We start from the raw sequence: 16,622 nt of genomic DNA, 5'->3' as shown, positions 1-16,622 counted from the left end.
ACCAGTAGGCTACATTCATTTAAAATTAAACATAGCAGTTGGTGCTGAGTGGAGCGTCTGTCATGGTGTGATTGGTTATGTTGGTGGAATTGATTCTTAATTTCCCACAAAGCTGATCGCGGTTACCGTGCCAGTTAAACTACTCATCTCAATCCTCTCTGTATTTGTGAGAAGTGGCGCTGTCCTGAGTTGAAAGCCTATTTTGTTTTTTCGCGGTTGGGGGGGGTGTGTGTTTGTGCTTTTTTTTCTTTTTTCACCGCTTTTTGCTTTATTATCGAATGGGGGGGGGGGGGGGGGGGGGGGTTTTTTTTCCCCCCCCCTTACACACACACACACACACACACACACACACACACACACACACACACACACACACACACACACACACACACACACACACACACACGGCCAGAGAGCAGCAGGCAGATGCGGGAGACTTGTTTAAATTATGACATAGGCTATATACTATATATATAATATATATATATATAATATATAATATTAGATTTGGTATTTAGCTCATACTTTTTTGTTGGTGTATTTGTTTTCTGATTTATCAGAAGTTGAGTTTCACTCTGTATGATAAATGAACAGTTGTACATAAAGTGGTAACATGCTATGACATGTTATGTAGACTAAAGGGGAGACACCAACCTTTATAATTTGAATTGCTAATTTCCATATGTTGTCCCTAGGCATTTACAGTGCACTATAATAATATATAAATGATAATTCCACATAACACTAATAGGGACACCTAGGACACGCCAGTGCATAGGCCTACTTCTTTTTATAATTTAAACTGACTTAAACTAATACTAGTAGGGATCGCGTTCCACTCTTTTGAATAAGTTAGGGGTGTTAGAGCTAAACCATAAACAATAAAATCAAAGCTAATAATAATTTAATTAATAATAAATAATTTAAACAATTCTCCTGAAAGAGAAACGGTATCTCTCTCCCGCGGCCTCTGCCTGCGCTATGGCTTGTGTGTGTGTGTGTGTGTGGTTTGTGTGTGTGTGTGTGTGTGTGTGTGTGTGTGTGTGTGTGTGTGTAGGCGCCAATTTATGTTTTCCCCGTGGGTGCTCACGTGCGCACGCCCTTCAAAAAAGAAAAAGGTTTGCATTTCAGAATTTTAGGAAATGGACAGTGGCTTAACCCGATAACAAAGCCGTAAAATAGGCTTTCAACTCAGGACAGCGCCACTTCTCACAAATACAGAGAGGATTGGAGATGAGAAGTTTAACTGACTCGTAACCAATCAGCTTCGTGGGAAATTAAGAATCAATGCCACCAACGCTCCACTCAGCGCCAACTGCAATGTTTAATTTTAAATGAATGTAGCCTACTGGCAGTCTGGCACAAGTAGGGTGCTCAGTATTTTATTATTATGTATCGACGAGTGTGTGTGTGTGTGTGTGTGTGTGTGTGTGTGTGTGTGTGTGTGTGTGTGTGTGTGTGTGTGTGTGTGTGAGATGGCCGGCCAGCGAGGTTGTTAAGCCTGCAAGCGCTTGTGGAGTTTAACTCCGAAAATGCAGCTAACCACAGGTTACTCTTAAAATGGACATGTGTTGTGATACTTAAACAAATAATCCATCAACAGCGAAATAAAAGCCTCTTATTTACGAGAGCGGTCTGAGAGACCTCCAGCTTAGAGCGGGGTCTCTGAGCAGGACTGTCTGAGCGACGAGCTAGCGCCCCGGCCGGGGCTAGCTGGCTGGCGCGTCACTTTTTGGAGCTACTCAATTCCGAAAACTTTGAAACAAATTGTCAATTCGGCAACAATTTTCGCAAGACTGCCTATATTCGAAATCTAAAGAGTTAATTTTCGCGCAAACGTATCGGTATGTAAAATGAATAAAAGCCGTTGAAAGCAACATGTGAATCACTTAAAAGTGTCCCCTGGAAACACTTTGCGTTGTGGAATTAGCGTGTTGTCTATTGTTACGTGTTGTGGTTTGTTTAGCGGTGTTGTCTTTTATACGTGTTGTCTTATTAGTGCGCGTTATCTTATTGTTGCGTGCTGTGGTTTATTTACACGTGTTGTCTTATTTGCACGTGTTTGTCATATTAGTGCGTGTTGTCTTATTGTTGCGTGCTGTGGTTTATGTGCACGTGTTGTCTTATTTGCACGTGTAGTCTTATTGTTGCGTGCTGTGGTTTATTTGCACGTGTTGTCTTATTAGTGCGTGTTGTCTTATTTGCACGTGTTGTCTTATTAGTGCGTGTTGTCTTATTTGCACGTGTTGTCTTATTAGTGCTTGTTGTCTTATTAGTGCGTGCTGTGGTTTATTTGCACGTGTTGTCTTATTAGTGCGTGTTGTCTTATTAGTGCGTGCTGTCTTATTAGTGCGTGCTGTGGTTTATTTGCACGTGTTGTCTTATTAGTGCGTGCTGTGGTTTATTTGCACGTGTTGTCTTATTAGTGCATGTTGTCTTATTTGCACGTGTTGTCTTATTTGCACGTGTTGTCTTATTAGTGCGTGTTGTCTTATTTGCACGTGTTGTCTTATTAGTGCGTGCTGTGGTTTATTTGCATGTGTTGTCTTATTAGTGCGTGCTGTGGTTTATTTGCACGTGTTGTCTTATTTGCACGTGTTGTCTTAGTGCGTGTTGTCTTATTTGCACGTGTTGTCTTAGTGCGTGCTGTGGTTTATTTGCACGTGTTGTCTTATTAGTGCGTGCTGTAGTTTATTTGCACGTGTTGTCTTATTAGTGCGTGCTGTAGTTTATTTGCACGTGTTGTCTTATTTGCACGTGTTGTCTTATTTGCACGTGCTGTAGTTTATTTGCACGTGTTGTCTTAGTGCGTGTTGTCTTATTTGCACGTGTTGTCTTAGTGCGTGCTGTGGTTTATTTGCACGTGTTGTCTTATTTGCACGTGTTGTCTTATTTGCACGTGTTGTCTTATTGTTGCGTGCTGTGGTTTATGTTACGCGTGTTGTCTTATTAGTGCGTGTTGTCTTTTGGCCGTGTTCTCTTATTAGCGGTGCTGTGGTTTATTGCGTAGCGTGTTGTCTTATTAGTGCGTGCTGTGGTTTATTTGCACGTGTTGTCTTATTAGTGCGTGCTGTGGTTTATTTGCACGTGTTGTCTTATTAGTGCGTGCTGTGGTTTATTTGCAAGTGTTGTCTTATTGTTGCGTGCTGTGGTTTATTTGCACGTGTTGTCTTATTAGTGCGTGTTGTCTTATTTGCACGTGTTGTCTTATTAGTGCGTGTTGTGGTTTATTTGCACGTGTTATCTTATTGTTGCGTGCTGTGGCCTCTCAGGGCCACCGTAATATTCTGATTTATGAATGTAAAAACTTTTGACTCTAATATGTCAGCAAAATGAAAGAATCTGGCTTTATCCAATGTTCAGATTTCTGTATGGATGCAAGTTAGCGCTAATTTAACAAGATAATGTCTAATTTGCATATTTAAACAAAAACTTTCAGAAAACTTGTAATACAGAAACTATTTGTCTTAATGTAAGTAAGGAAAGTTTAATGGCAATATCTATCAGAAAGAAAATATCTCGTATTCATCTGTAGTGTCTCCCCTTAAATGTTGATAATCCGATTCAAATCCATCTTTATTTGAATGATCCAATATCGATAATAATAATTAATAAAATCTATTATCTAATCTAATATTAAGCAGCAAATCCTCCATCATAATAGCAATGCTCCAAGGTCCAAACGCGCCTGGCTTTTAAAGGGAATGGGAGATGACCCTCTGATTGGTTTATTGCATGTTACGCCCAAACACACCTGTGATTAATTACAGACACTAAGTACAACCCTTTTGAACGGACCCTTTTTTCCCGCCGTTAAACTAGCAAAAGTGGTTTCGTACACGCCCTAAACGCACCTGCGCCAGGCGCTTCACGCCGTGCGCTAAGTTATTCAAAATAGGGCCCGATGTCTTGAAGCACCAAGGACTTACAGTAAAGTAGTGAGTAAGAAAGTAAATCAGTAGGTCAATCTTACAGATATAGTCCTCCAGTCTCCTTCCAGGAAGTTGCGAAGAGGGGTGAGAAAGGTGGCAGCTGAGGTTTGGAGAAGCTCCCGCTCGGCTCCTCCCAGTCTCTTCTGGTACTCTCCCACTGTGATCAGGGTACTGCCTACAAGTACACACATGCACACACGTATTACATATCACGTCAAATCGGACTGAAAGAGATGGCTATTTTATTGTTTAGAATAACCGAAAGAGCTGGATAAAAAGTAAAAGCTGAAACTTTAGGTAACAAAGGAGGCGGGGGAAAAATTGACACAATGGGCTGTGATTAAGGAGGAGGGAGGGCTGCCGGCTGCTTATGCTACCTGTAACTCAGGGGTGTCAACCCCATTTTCACAAAGGGCCACGCTGGAAAAAAGAGAATCACACCAAGGGCCAGACATGTAAAGTTTATTGGCTTTTGTTCAGACTTTTTTGTGGCTTTCTCAGACATTTGTCACCTTTTTGTAAATTTGTTGCTTTTCCGGACATTTTTGTATGCTTTTTATCGCATTTTTGTTGACATGAAGCCCTACAAAAGTCATCAAAAGAGTTCCTTAGCCATCAGAGAATTTAGCAAATCAAGCAAAACAATGATTTTTATTTTAACAACAACAACCTGTTTCATAGCCTGAATATGAAACCTCTCTCTCTGCTTCTGGGGGAATTTCTGAGTCTCAGAGTCGGCAAATCTGCCAAATTCTGCTTTGAATGACACGTAATTGCATTTTAAAAAACACTTTCCTGTGTTTTTGGTTTGGCGCACTAGGCGGGCCAAAATTTATTGTGAACCCAAATTGATATACGGGCCTGCAAGGGGCCGGATTTGGCCCGTGCTTAACCCTCATGTTGTCCTAGGGTCAAATTTGACCAGTTTTCAAAGTTTCTTCTAATATGGCTCTCTTTTCAACCAAATTTCCCGAAAATAACATGGATGGTTCCAGCCGCTAATTGATGATCACTACTTTTATGGTCTACCCGGGTGAAAATCTGTGATCATCCATAAACATAGGTTTCTGTGACCTCAACTATTAGTCAAGATCATTCCTAATTTCTGCTCATTTTACTCAAAAATTACAGATAATTTCATGTAAATTATGTTTATTCACCATCAATTCCATAAAGAAGTGTAAAACTAGTGGTAACAACTTATGAAGTTGGCTAAAAAGATACAACATACAATTGGGTAATCATTAAGAGGCTACTTTATGCTTTATAAACAGGCAAACATTTGTATGGTTGACGGGAAGACAATACGAGGGTTTAAGAGATTTTTTGCTGATTTAAAGCCAGCTCTGTGTCATGGCAGTGTGTAGAGCTGGGCGATATGGAGGACATCAAATACCACAATATTTTTGACCAAATACATCGATGGCAATACTGTAGGGTTGACTATTGGTGCTTTCACAAAATATTGACACAATGAGAGTTTTTATAAATAACCAATAATGTGGATACAATGACTAAGTGGGTAAAGCCTTAACCTTTACCGTAAAGGCAAATAATAAAACAGTTCAGAAAATTACATCACTTTACTGTAATGCAGCCTTTAAAACCAGGAAAAGTGAACACTTGATTTGTGTCACGATATCCAAAATGTAAGACAAAAAGTTAGCCCCATATATCGATTTCGATATAATATCAATATTTTGCCCAGCCTTAGGGTGTGCAAATAACGATGTGTGGCTTCTAAGGGTGTCACGATTTCGAAATTGACTGAAATTAAGTCACAATCTCAAACTTCGAATTAAAAAATGGAATCGTCGATGCTGCCACGCCCCCATGTCACGTCCGGTCGGCTTGCCAAGCTGCCACGCCCCCATGTCACGTCCGGTCGGCTTGTCTAGCGGGAAAAAACACACACGTGTTGAAGTGGTGTGAGTCAACCTCCTCTAACTTAGCAACAGACAGTCAAAAGATAGCATGGCAACTGCAGATGCAGGAGACCCATCGACAGAACTTGAACCCCCTCCTCTTTCACTGAAGTCGCCGGTGTGAAAGTATTTTGGATTTCCAGTAGTGACAACGTTCGATAGCAGTGACAGCACCGTTTGGCTTAGTTATCAATGCCGTTAGCATAACACTTTTGTTACTTTATTTTTTGACAAATCGTACATTTTTTTTTTATTATCCCGTATATATATATATATATATATATATATATATATATATCAAGACTCAAACAGATTAATCAATTAAAAAAATAGTTTCCGATTCATTTAAAAGTTGACAACTAATTGATTAATTTTTGCGGATCTAGAATGCTTAACACACATCTTTAACCCGGCAGCACAGAAGATCCATGCAATCACCACAGTTTCAAAGTGGGCAACCGAGATTAGTGTCACCAATTCAGTATCTGACTAAATGTCTCCCCTTCTGCTCCTGAGTTATGGCGCTGAATAATGGCCAAAAAAGCCTTGTTGCAGAACATGGTGCTGTCACAGTGAAGTTAGTCTATATCCACGACGTTCCACTTCCGGGATTGCTCTGGTGCCGCAGGAAATTCCGCTGGATGCATGTCTTTTCGCCGATGTCCGTTTCCTTCAGCTATCTTTGTGTTGGAATTTTCAATCCGGTGGCTTTATGTGTTACCTTCTCCTCAGATCTCTGCAGGGTAAATTGAGACAGCTAGCTAGACTATCTGTCCAATCTGAGTTATCTCTGTGCGGAGTTTAGCGCTGCCCTTGACGATTCCGATTGGTTTAAAGAAATGCCATTAAACCAGAGCGCGTTTTCCTCCCATCCCCGAATCTTACATGGAGTAGCCAGACCCTCCTTAATCGCGCTTTAGAGGAGGGTCTGGCAAAGCGAGATTACAGTGAAGTTGTAGCCTAGAAATCTAGACGCACCCTAGCGGCAGCAAAATTATTTTGCAGTCTAGGCACTCTCCCTTAACTTGTGAGCTGGAAAAACCAAACTCTGGTCAGGCCAATCACATCGTGTATAGAGTCGGTGGGCGGGCTTATGACTGCTGCTGCTGGGAACAGCGGTCTTCTGGAAGACTTGGAGTTAAGCTTTTCTTTGAGAAAAGAACAAAGAACGGCACTGAAATCACTCTTAAAAAAGGAAGATGTGTTCGGAGTTTTGCCGCCCAGATACGGCAAAAGTTTAATCTATTAACTAGCTTCTCTTCTTTCTTCGTTGCTCTGCTTGGTTGTAGCGCTATCCTATTGCGTGCAGAGGGAATTTGAAAGACAACCGTTTATCCCGCCCCTCGGATTGAGCCCCACCAATGGTGAGTTCCCAGACCAAACATCTTGATGTGGGTCTGGCTTGTCAGGCTAGTGAAGTTGACCTTTTACATATAAAATATCATCACATTTCCAAAATCTAATCAGTTCATCCTTGAGTCCAAGTGGATGTTTGTGCCAAAGTTTAAGAAATTCCCTCCAGGGGATCTTGAGATTCACAAATTCACAAAGAATGGGACGGACAACCCGAAATGCCACGGCTGTCAGAGGCATAAAAATTGGGGTTTGAAATAACTAAAATGATTCTTACTTTATAGAATTTGCTCCCAGAATACTGAACTGGATCACTTTAGATAAACATCGGCACTTTTATGTACAGAGAAGACTGAGCACCGTTTAAACCGTTCACCCTGCAGTTTATAGTAGCTGACCGATCTATCAACCGTTTCATTATTATTGCTATTATAAAAGGAAGGTGCTTCAGGAAAGCATCCCCAGCCCTCAAGTAGGAGTACAAAGCAGACAACAGGTTCAACGTGGCATCATGTGATGCAACAATATCAGTTTCAGTAACAGCACCACTGACCGTATGGCGTCCCTGGACCGAATTCATTGGCAGCTTCCAGCATGTACTGGCCCAGCAGCTCTGGGTTAGTCGTCCTGGAGGGAAGCTTCTTATCCAGCTTGTCATAGATGAACTCCTCTATTCGAGCACCTGGATTGCAGGTCATAAAGACATCATTGTGAAACCGTACACACAAGGTGAAAGAAAAACTTAAGTTGGTACCGTTGTATTGAATCTTATTATGAAATAAATAATTCTGCTAAGTTTTCACAAATGTTTTTTTTAATTTTCAACAAAAAAAAAAAAAAAAACATTTTTTTTAAAAAAAAAAAAAAAAAAAAAAAAATTATTAATTATTTTTTTATTTGAAATTAATTAACTATGGAGGCAGCATTACTGTAAAGAATTGAAACAAGTACAAATGTTTTGTTTGGAAAAAAAAAATTTCATGGTCAGTCCATGTACAGTACAGCAGACTGCCTCTCTTCTTATACTTAGTATGTATACACCCTTGTTTTAACATGTGATACAATGCAATCTATGTAGTTCAAACTGTAAATTAAAAGCGTGGAGCCATACTGTATGTCTATATGCTACGCTGTGTATCATCTGTACTCATTAATGTTGAGGAGGCTCAAGTACAATGAGTTCACACAGTCTTTTCTTACACAGTACCCTGGGAAATGACTTACCAGTGTGGTCAACTGGAGCATGGAGGGTTAGAAAGAACACAGATCAAGAGTTAGACATTACACCAAGGTCAATTCGACTATTCTATCCATTCTAAATATATTATAGATTAAAAGGTAACTTGGGAGGGTCACGTGATGCATTCAGACTGAGTGGATCGATTTCTAACGGGCCGGACCTCAATTACTTTGGCGACGCTTGCCGGGAAGCATGTCTGGCACTAAAGGAAACACTATTTCTCGCGAAGCTCTGCGGAAACCACGCTCTAAAGCAATAATAATAATAATAATAATAATAATAATAATAATAAAAATAAATCGCACATGGCTAACATGGAGGCTAGCATGACTGATGGCGACAACCTGTCGTTTGAGGAGAACGTGGCTAGCGCTGTTTCCAATACGGTTACTGAAAGGATTAGCGCTCTCGTGGAACAGAAGTTTGCTGAGCTGCACCCTACTCTGGACAAGCTAGGCAGCCGTGTCGAAGACAAAAAGAATAAAAGAGACTGAGAAACGTATCTCTGATGGCGAGGACCGCACAACCTCTGAGGAAAACAAGATCGCCGAACTCGAGCAGAAGGTAAAGATCTTAACCGGCCATGCCGAAGGACAGCGACCTAAGTGACTGGTGGGAACAACAATCTTTAAAATTGGTCCAGTATTAAGCAAGATCGCTGCAGTAGGCAGCAGCGAAACAAGCTACAATATAAGTTATTGGGTAATTGCGCACCTTCAATTTACGTCCAAAAACATGCTTGTTTTGCCACGGACATGCTCAGATTATTATTGTATCTGACAACATTATGGAAAGGATCTCTACAGAAGTAGTTTTTTTTGTTAAAGAGTAAGATAATTTTGTTTAACATGAAACTGTGAATAATCGCTATCGCCAAAACCACCAGACTCCATTTTAATAAATGCATGGGAAAATAGTGTCCAGGTAAAAAAAAAAAAAAATTCCCTTTAATGTAGGACTAAAAGAATGTCTAAGTGTAATATTAAAAGTTGCTTGGTGACAAAATTGTGACACTGAGCTAAAAAAAACTATTGCAATGTGATACTTGAATGAATTTAAATTGACAAAAGTTTTTTGCCTACAGATTGTTTCAAACAATATATACGAGTCCCTGAGGAATACAAATGGATAATGCATTTCATTTCTTTTACACTCAATTTAAATTAATCAACTAATTTTACAATTGTTTTTGTTACTTATTCAATTATACTTCGGACTAACCAGAAAGCCATGAATGCCATTTGTTTTATCTGGGACTCCATATGAGAAGATGTCTTTTTTTCCTCTCTTACTTGGGTTGGGCTGCAGGAGCACCTCGGTTTGTCTTAAGATCTTTTCAGTCCAGTTCTTGGTGCAGTCGGCCCGAGTGATCAGGTTCTCCAAGTGGGGATCCAGCTCTGTCTTCTCAGCCTGGCCCAGCTTCTCCTCTGTGAACTGGGAGACAAAGTCCGGATCCTGAGTGTACATCGCAGGCACGAAAGGTCTATCACAGCTAACAGGACATATATAGCCTACACACAGTATCTAATAAGTGAAAAGACATCAGTTAATTGGGTCGACATTGTGGTCAAGACTAGGCCACCTATTATTACATTATTGTCTAATTGTCTTTTTATTTATTTATTTATTTATTTATTTATTTATTTATATATATATATATATATATATATATATATATATATATATATATATATATATATATATATATATATATATATATATATATTATAATAAAAAGTTTAATTGCTTACATTAACTAAGGTCTTAAGGTGATGACTGATAATTGTTGATGTTGTTTAGATATGCCAAATTGTAATTATATAAGTGATTATTAGTCGGACTATGTATTTTTATTATTATTTCAATTGTTAGTTGTTGGCACTTAACCCTAAAAACGTTCATAGCAACAAAAAAGACGGGAGGGTTTAAAAAAGGTTTTATGATAACAAAGAGGTGTGGTTTACTTCATAGGCTGTGTATTTGTGTTATTACATTATCTGGGTCACATGGCTAAACAAAAGATGTATCCTGGAATTCATTCAAAAACTTTAATTTGTTTAAAAAGGTAATACATAAATAATTTTTTTTTCAATTTGACTGAAAGAGATAATTATATTGCAATCATTTTTAACACACTTAATTGTACAGCAACATTTGGAATTGTTACAGCTCTAGTCAAGACGTGCCCGGTGTGACTGACAGAAGGCAGCAGCCAGCTGGACTTAAAAACCACACAGATGACAGAGAAATTCACCATCACTGTCATATAGCAGAAGGAAAAACCCTGACTGACAACAGCTTCATGGATCAGAAGAAATGACATGTCACATGTTCTCAGTTCTTGGAAAAAACAAAACTCAGAAGGGACTATGGGAGACAGACAGTCAATGCAAGGCTGGATTACCAGGCCCCAGGCCAGACCCCAAAGACCCCAGGTTAGCTAAGGGGTAATTAGATTTTGGGTATTTAATTAACCTTTTAACATCTAACATCTAACATCTAATGTCCAGCCCATGGGATACAAGCACTTTGTAGAACTTTTCTTACAGTCAGTATGAAAAAAATGTTACATCATGTTTATTCTTATTAATGTTTAATATGTTTGTTTGTTTGTTTGTTTGTTTGTTTGTATTTATGCACCCAATCACCAAGGAAAATTCCATGTAGTTTCACTACTGTGGCAATAAACTGCTTTCTGATTCTGATTAATGGCTGTTCAAATTCAAATACTTTTGTCTCTTATTTGCTTCCATATATGGCTTTTTACTGTTGTGGGCAGTTAAGGAGTTCTGCTGTGCTAAGCTGTCATCTGTTGTTTTTTTCCCCTCAGTTTGTCTTGGCTACTTCCTCTACGGTCTGTGGTTTCCTTTGTTTCCCATAATGCCAAGGGACAACTTCCAGAAAAGTGATCTGAACTTGTTGCATTCATGGATCCATTCAATCAAACATTGCACAATGGACCTTTTTTCACAGCAGACATGTTGACTTGTCATAGTAGGAAAAGCACAGCTGAAATTGATAACCTTAACGATGGCTCAATTCCATCAAGTGTCCCTGTGAGCTATTTCAGTGAGTCAGCATGCGCAATACCAGGACCTCTCCTAAGTGGAATGCAGCCATCAGTAATGGTTTTGAATAGACCTGTGCTTTTCCTACTATGACATGTCAACATGTCATGCCATGAAAACGGTCTATAATGTCTTATGGCTGCATTGGATTGGATTCAAATGAAAAACTCAAAGATGTATGCTTCAAATGCCAATAAAACAGGGTTGGCTTAAATACTGTGATGTTTTGGCACAGCACATTTTAAGAGATTAATTTGAATGCAAAAATTTGTTTTGATTATTAATGATTTTATTTAATACCTACACTAGGCTTGTTTCAGATCTGACCAACGTATTGCAGCTGTAAAAATAGTACCACATTTATAGAGGCTGTCAGATACGCTACATGCTTTCAGTGATGATATGAACGTGTCTCATAGCCCCTCGAATTCCCTATTGCAAAATCTTCTACTTCGAAGCTTTTTCGATAATCGGCAAAAATACATTTTGATACATCATAACTTAACACACGTGTACTTATCGATAAGGAGTTTAGATTCATTCGGCATACAAATGGTTGACCAAGAGAACGTAATATTAGCGATAATTTAGGATTTATACGTGATTACACCCGACCGATGTGTTTTGAAAGGGAAATGAAAGTATTGGATTGTACCAAAGAACTAATGACAAAAATCGATAACTAATTTCAAATGAGTTATTTTTGGTATATTACATGGATGCCGAATTTCTACGTGAACTCGAACGATTCGTCAGTGAAGGTAGGTTTGGTTCTAGTTGCGCAGTTTGTAATACAAAGGGAATCATTTTTATTATTGCCAGTTTTTTAAGGGGGTTTGGTGTCAGGTTTTATTTAATTGGCAGCTAATTGAGACAGGTAGGCATGAATAACCAAAAAAAAAGAGCTCATATAGTCCCTGTGTCTGTTCACAGAAGCTCGTTCCTGTCGAGGACTTGAGGGAGTCTGCTGGTGTCACATGGGTCACACACTCGATCACAGCCATCAATAATGGATTGACAAGCCTTTATCCGCTTACAGCGCTGGCCGTTCTCGTCAAAATACACGACGCACAGTATATACCTTAGTTCATATTTAAAATTGTTATTTAAATTCTGCTAACGGCCCACAGCTATTTTTCATCCATGCGGGGTGCAGTTGCAATGTGACGGTAATATTACGGTTCCTGGAGGCTGCTCGGTCTGCTGCCCGGATGTCCAGGAAATGATTTGCGGCTTACCTGCACTGCTCGGGTGAAGAAGACCCCTGCACCAGAAGCCAGTTTTTTGACGTTGAAATCCATGGTGCTGTGATGAGCTGAGCATACAGGCAGGGCTTGTTGTGTTTCCCCGTGGAGGGAATTCTCCGGATCAGCTGAGATGATGATGTAGCAGCAGACGCAGGACTGAAGGACTGAAGGACTGAAGCCGTTAATCCGCTTCACGGACGATCGGAAATCTGCTCTCCGCCCTGCGTTTAAAGTGACCACAGCACCGGGCTGTAAGTCACGACTCCCTTCTCCCTGCAGCATGTACTGTACCACGATGACCTCCGACTACACATCCACACACAGGCCTACAACTGTATACAATGTCAACACAATATTCATTGTATGGATTAGTTTTAATGAAAACTGTTCACAATAGTCATGCATTGAGTTTATTGATTCCATTCACCTCCCCTGTATTGGAGTGGAGGTAGAAATCTCTAACAGATCTCAAACCCTGAGTAAAATAAAACTATCTGCATGGTTAAATACTACTAGAGCAGGGGGGGAGGGGGGGCTACAACTCTCTTTCTCAAAAGCCCCAAATTTTTTACGGTTTAAAAAAATCTATCTATCTATCTATCTATCTATCTACAGTGCCTTGCGAAAGTATTCGGCCCCCTTGAACTTTTCGACCTTTTGCCACATTTCAGGCCTCAAACATAAAGATATAAAACTGTAATTTTTTGTGAAGAATCAACAACAAGTGGGACAAAATCATGAAGTGGAACGAAATTTATTGGATATTTCAAACCTTTTAAACAAATAAAAAACTGAAATATTGGGCGTGCAAAATTATTCAGCCCCCTTAAGTTAATACTTTGTAGCGCCACCTTTTGCTGCGATTACAGCTGTAAGTGGCTTGGGGTATGTCTCTATCAGTTTTGCACATCGAGAGACTGACATTTTTGCCCATTCCTCCTTGCAAAACAGCTCGAGCTCAGTGAGGTTGGATGGAGAGCGTTTGTGAACAGCAGTTTTACGTTCTTTCCACAGATTCTCGATTGGATTCAGGTCTGGACTTTGACTTGGCCATTCTAACACCTGGATATGTTTATTTGTGAACCATTCCATTGTAGATTTTGCTTTATGTTTTGGATCATTGTCTTGTTGGAAGACAAATCTCCGTCCCAGTCTCAGGTCTTTTGCAGACTCCATCAGGTTTTCTTCCAGAATGGTCCTGTATTTGGCTCCATCCATCTTCCCATCAATTTTAACCATCTTCCCTGTCCCTGCTGAAGAAAAGCAGGCCCAAACCATGATGCTGCCACCACCATGTTTGACAGTGGGGATGGTGTGTTCAGGGTGATGAGCTGTGTTGCTTTACGCCAAACATAACGTTTTGCATTGTTGCCAAAAGTTCAATTTTGGTTTCATCTGACCACAGCACCTTCTTTCACATGTTTGGTGTGTCTCCCAGGTGGCTTTTGGCAAACTTTAAACGACACTTTTATGGATATCTTTAAGAAATGGCTTTCTTCTTGCCACTCTTCCATAAAGGCCAGATTTGTGCAGTATACGACTGATTGTTGTCCTATGGACAGAGTCTCCCACCTCAGCTGTAGATCTCTGCAGTTCATCCAGAGTGATCATGGGCCTCTTGGCTGCATCTCTGATCAGTCTTCTCATTGTATGAGCTGAAAGTTTAGAGGGACGGCCGGGTCTTCGTAGATTTGTAGTGGTCTGATACTCCTTCCATTTCAATATTATGCCGCGCCAGTGCTCCTTGGGATGTTTAAAGCTTGGGAAATCTTTTTGTATCCAAATCCGGCTTTAAACTTCTCCACAACAGTATCTCCGGACCTGCCTGGTGTGTTCCTTGTTCTTCATGATGCTCTCGCTACACACGGACCTCTGAGACTATCACAGAGCAGGTGCATTTATACGGAGACTTGATTACACACAGCTGGATTCTATTTATCATCATTAGTCATTTAGGTCAACATTGGATCATTCAGAGATCCTCACTGAACTTCTGGAGAGTTTTGCTGCACTGAAAGTAAAGGGGCTGAATAATTTTGCACGCCCACTTTTTCAGTTTTTTATTTGTTAAAAAGGTTTGAAATAGCCAATGAATTTCGTTCCACTTCATAATTGGGACCCACTTGTTGTTGATTCTTCACAAAAAATTACAGTTTTATATCTTTATGTTTGAAGCCTGAAATGTGGCAAAAGGTCGAAACGTTCAAGGGGGCCGAATACTTTCGCAAGGCACTGTATCTATCTATCTATCTATCTATCTATCTATCTATCTATCTATCTATCTATCTATCTATAATAATTAATAATATCATTTTATAATGTTCTTCTGTTTGCTTAAAGTGCTAATATTATGCTCATTTTCAGGTTCATATTTCGAGGTTGTACCAGAATAGGTTTATGTGGTTTAATTTTCAAAAAATACCATATATTTGTTGTACTGCTACTGCACATTGCTGCAGCTCGTCTTTTCACCCTGTGTGTTGAGCTCTCTGTTTTAGCTACAGAGTGAGACATCTCACTTCTGTTCCATCTTTGTTGGAGTCGCACATGCTCAGTAAGTACTGCTAGCTAGTCAGTTGCAGAGTATGAGGGCGTGCCATGCTAGCAGCTAGGCGAGCATTATACCGTGTGTTCCAAAGTGACGCACGTTCGTCACAGAAGTAAAGGCTGGACTACAATAGAGCTGTTTGGAGCAGTTTGTGAACAGATGGTAAGTCCCTTTGGGGTGGACCTTGGGATTTTTCACTTTGTAAACCTATAAAGTGCTCAAAAAGATATATAACACAATAAAGGAAAGGGGAAAAGCCAAAAAGCATAATATGAACACTTTAAAAGTAAATTAAGAGTATTTAGGACCACATTTCAGCATTGTTGGGGATTCTTTATTTGCCGATGATTCTTTTAGAGCAGCCCAGATTATTATCGGATGGATTCAACAGTCACAGATTTGTTAGCTAAACATTCATTCTGTGAACTCTACTCCAGTAAGTTTAACAAAAATAGGTTTCAAGATTAGTAATGCTGTTTATGCCAAATTGCAACTACTTATGTTATGCAATTTAAAAATAGGAACATCCATTTTTGCCTCTTTTTAGGTGGTAGGAGTCAAATGAGTCATTCTTGACATTTGTTGTGTTCTGGTTTCAGAATTAGGAAAGTTGGAGAAAAATTAGATACATTACAGAATGTAGGCTCTACAGGATCATGTTTTCCCTAAACAATGTACAGATTATTAGGCATTCTATTCGGTAACACTTTACTTTAAGTTTTCTACATAAGAGTGACATGACACTGTCATGAATATATGACACTCACATGACACTGTCATGACACAGTCATGACACATGAACCCTGACCCTAACCCTAACGTGTCATGACAAAACCGAATGACACTTACTAAAAAAGAGTTATTTAAACGTTTATGACTTGTTTATAATGTTTTATGACCCGTTCATGACAGTGTCATGTCAGTCTTATGTAGAAAAGTTAAAGTAAAGTGTAACCTTCTATTCTCAAATGGCTGGAGAAAAAGTGCAAATAACTGCTGTAAATGGGAAAAGAATCTCTCCAGGGGAGCATGTCAGCCCTGACTGCTTTAGGTTTGGGCTGAGCCCCGAATGTTTACAACATCTGGCTCCGCCCCTGTACTAGAGGAAAGTGGGAAACTGACTCTTTAATACATGGAGCATTTCAAATGTCTGTGAAATTATTGACAGTTGTTGGAATGTCATTCTACGGCAGTATTCACAATATGTGACTTGATTTGAGACTTGATTAGGCAAAAACGATCAGAATTCTGCTTGGAGGCCATGTTTAAGTATAGTGGAAAATAAAAGTAAATTTGGGGGATTGTGTCC

At 39.6% G+C, this 16,622-nt stretch overlaps 1 protein-coding gene across 7 annotated transcripts in view; it reads right to left on the bottom strand.

Moving 5' to 3' along the window:
* Nucleotides 1-12,992, bottom strand: part of sh3glb2b (SH3-domain GRB2-like endophilin B2b) — a 48,035-nt gene extending 35,043 nt beyond the window's left edge. Inside the window, exons 1-5 of one of the 7 annotated variants that reach the window (XM_039778884.1) lie at nt 12,757-12,992; nt 9,743-9,884; nt 8,435-8,446; nt 7,764-7,892; nt 3,974-4,107 (exon numbers count right to left, since the gene is read on the bottom strand). In XM_039778884.1, coding sequence (XP_039634818.1) covers nt 3,974-4,107; nt 7,764-7,892; nt 8,435-8,446; nt 9,743-9,884; nt 12,757-12,819 — 480 coding nt within the window. In that variant the 5' untranslated portion in view covers nt 12,820-12,992. The remainder of the gene's footprint in view (nt 1-3,973; nt 4,108-7,763; nt 7,893-8,434; nt 8,447-9,742; nt 9,885-12,756) is intronic. The other 6 variants (XM_039778880.1, XM_039778885.1, XM_039778882.1 and 3 more) reach the window with 6 other exon arrangements.
* Between the last annotated feature and the right edge of the window lie 3,630 nt (nt 12,993-16,622).

This window comes from Perca fluviatilis, chromosome 17 (genome assembly GCF_010015445.1).
Source record: "Perca fluviatilis chromosome 17, GENO_Pfluv_1.0, whole genome shotgun sequence".
Classification (NCBI taxonomy): domain Eukaryota; kingdom Metazoa; phylum Chordata; class Actinopteri; order Perciformes; family Percidae; genus Perca; species Perca fluviatilis.
The sequence above is the reverse complement of the archived record's forward strand: the minus strand, read 5'-3'. Positions and strand labels throughout refer to the sequence as shown.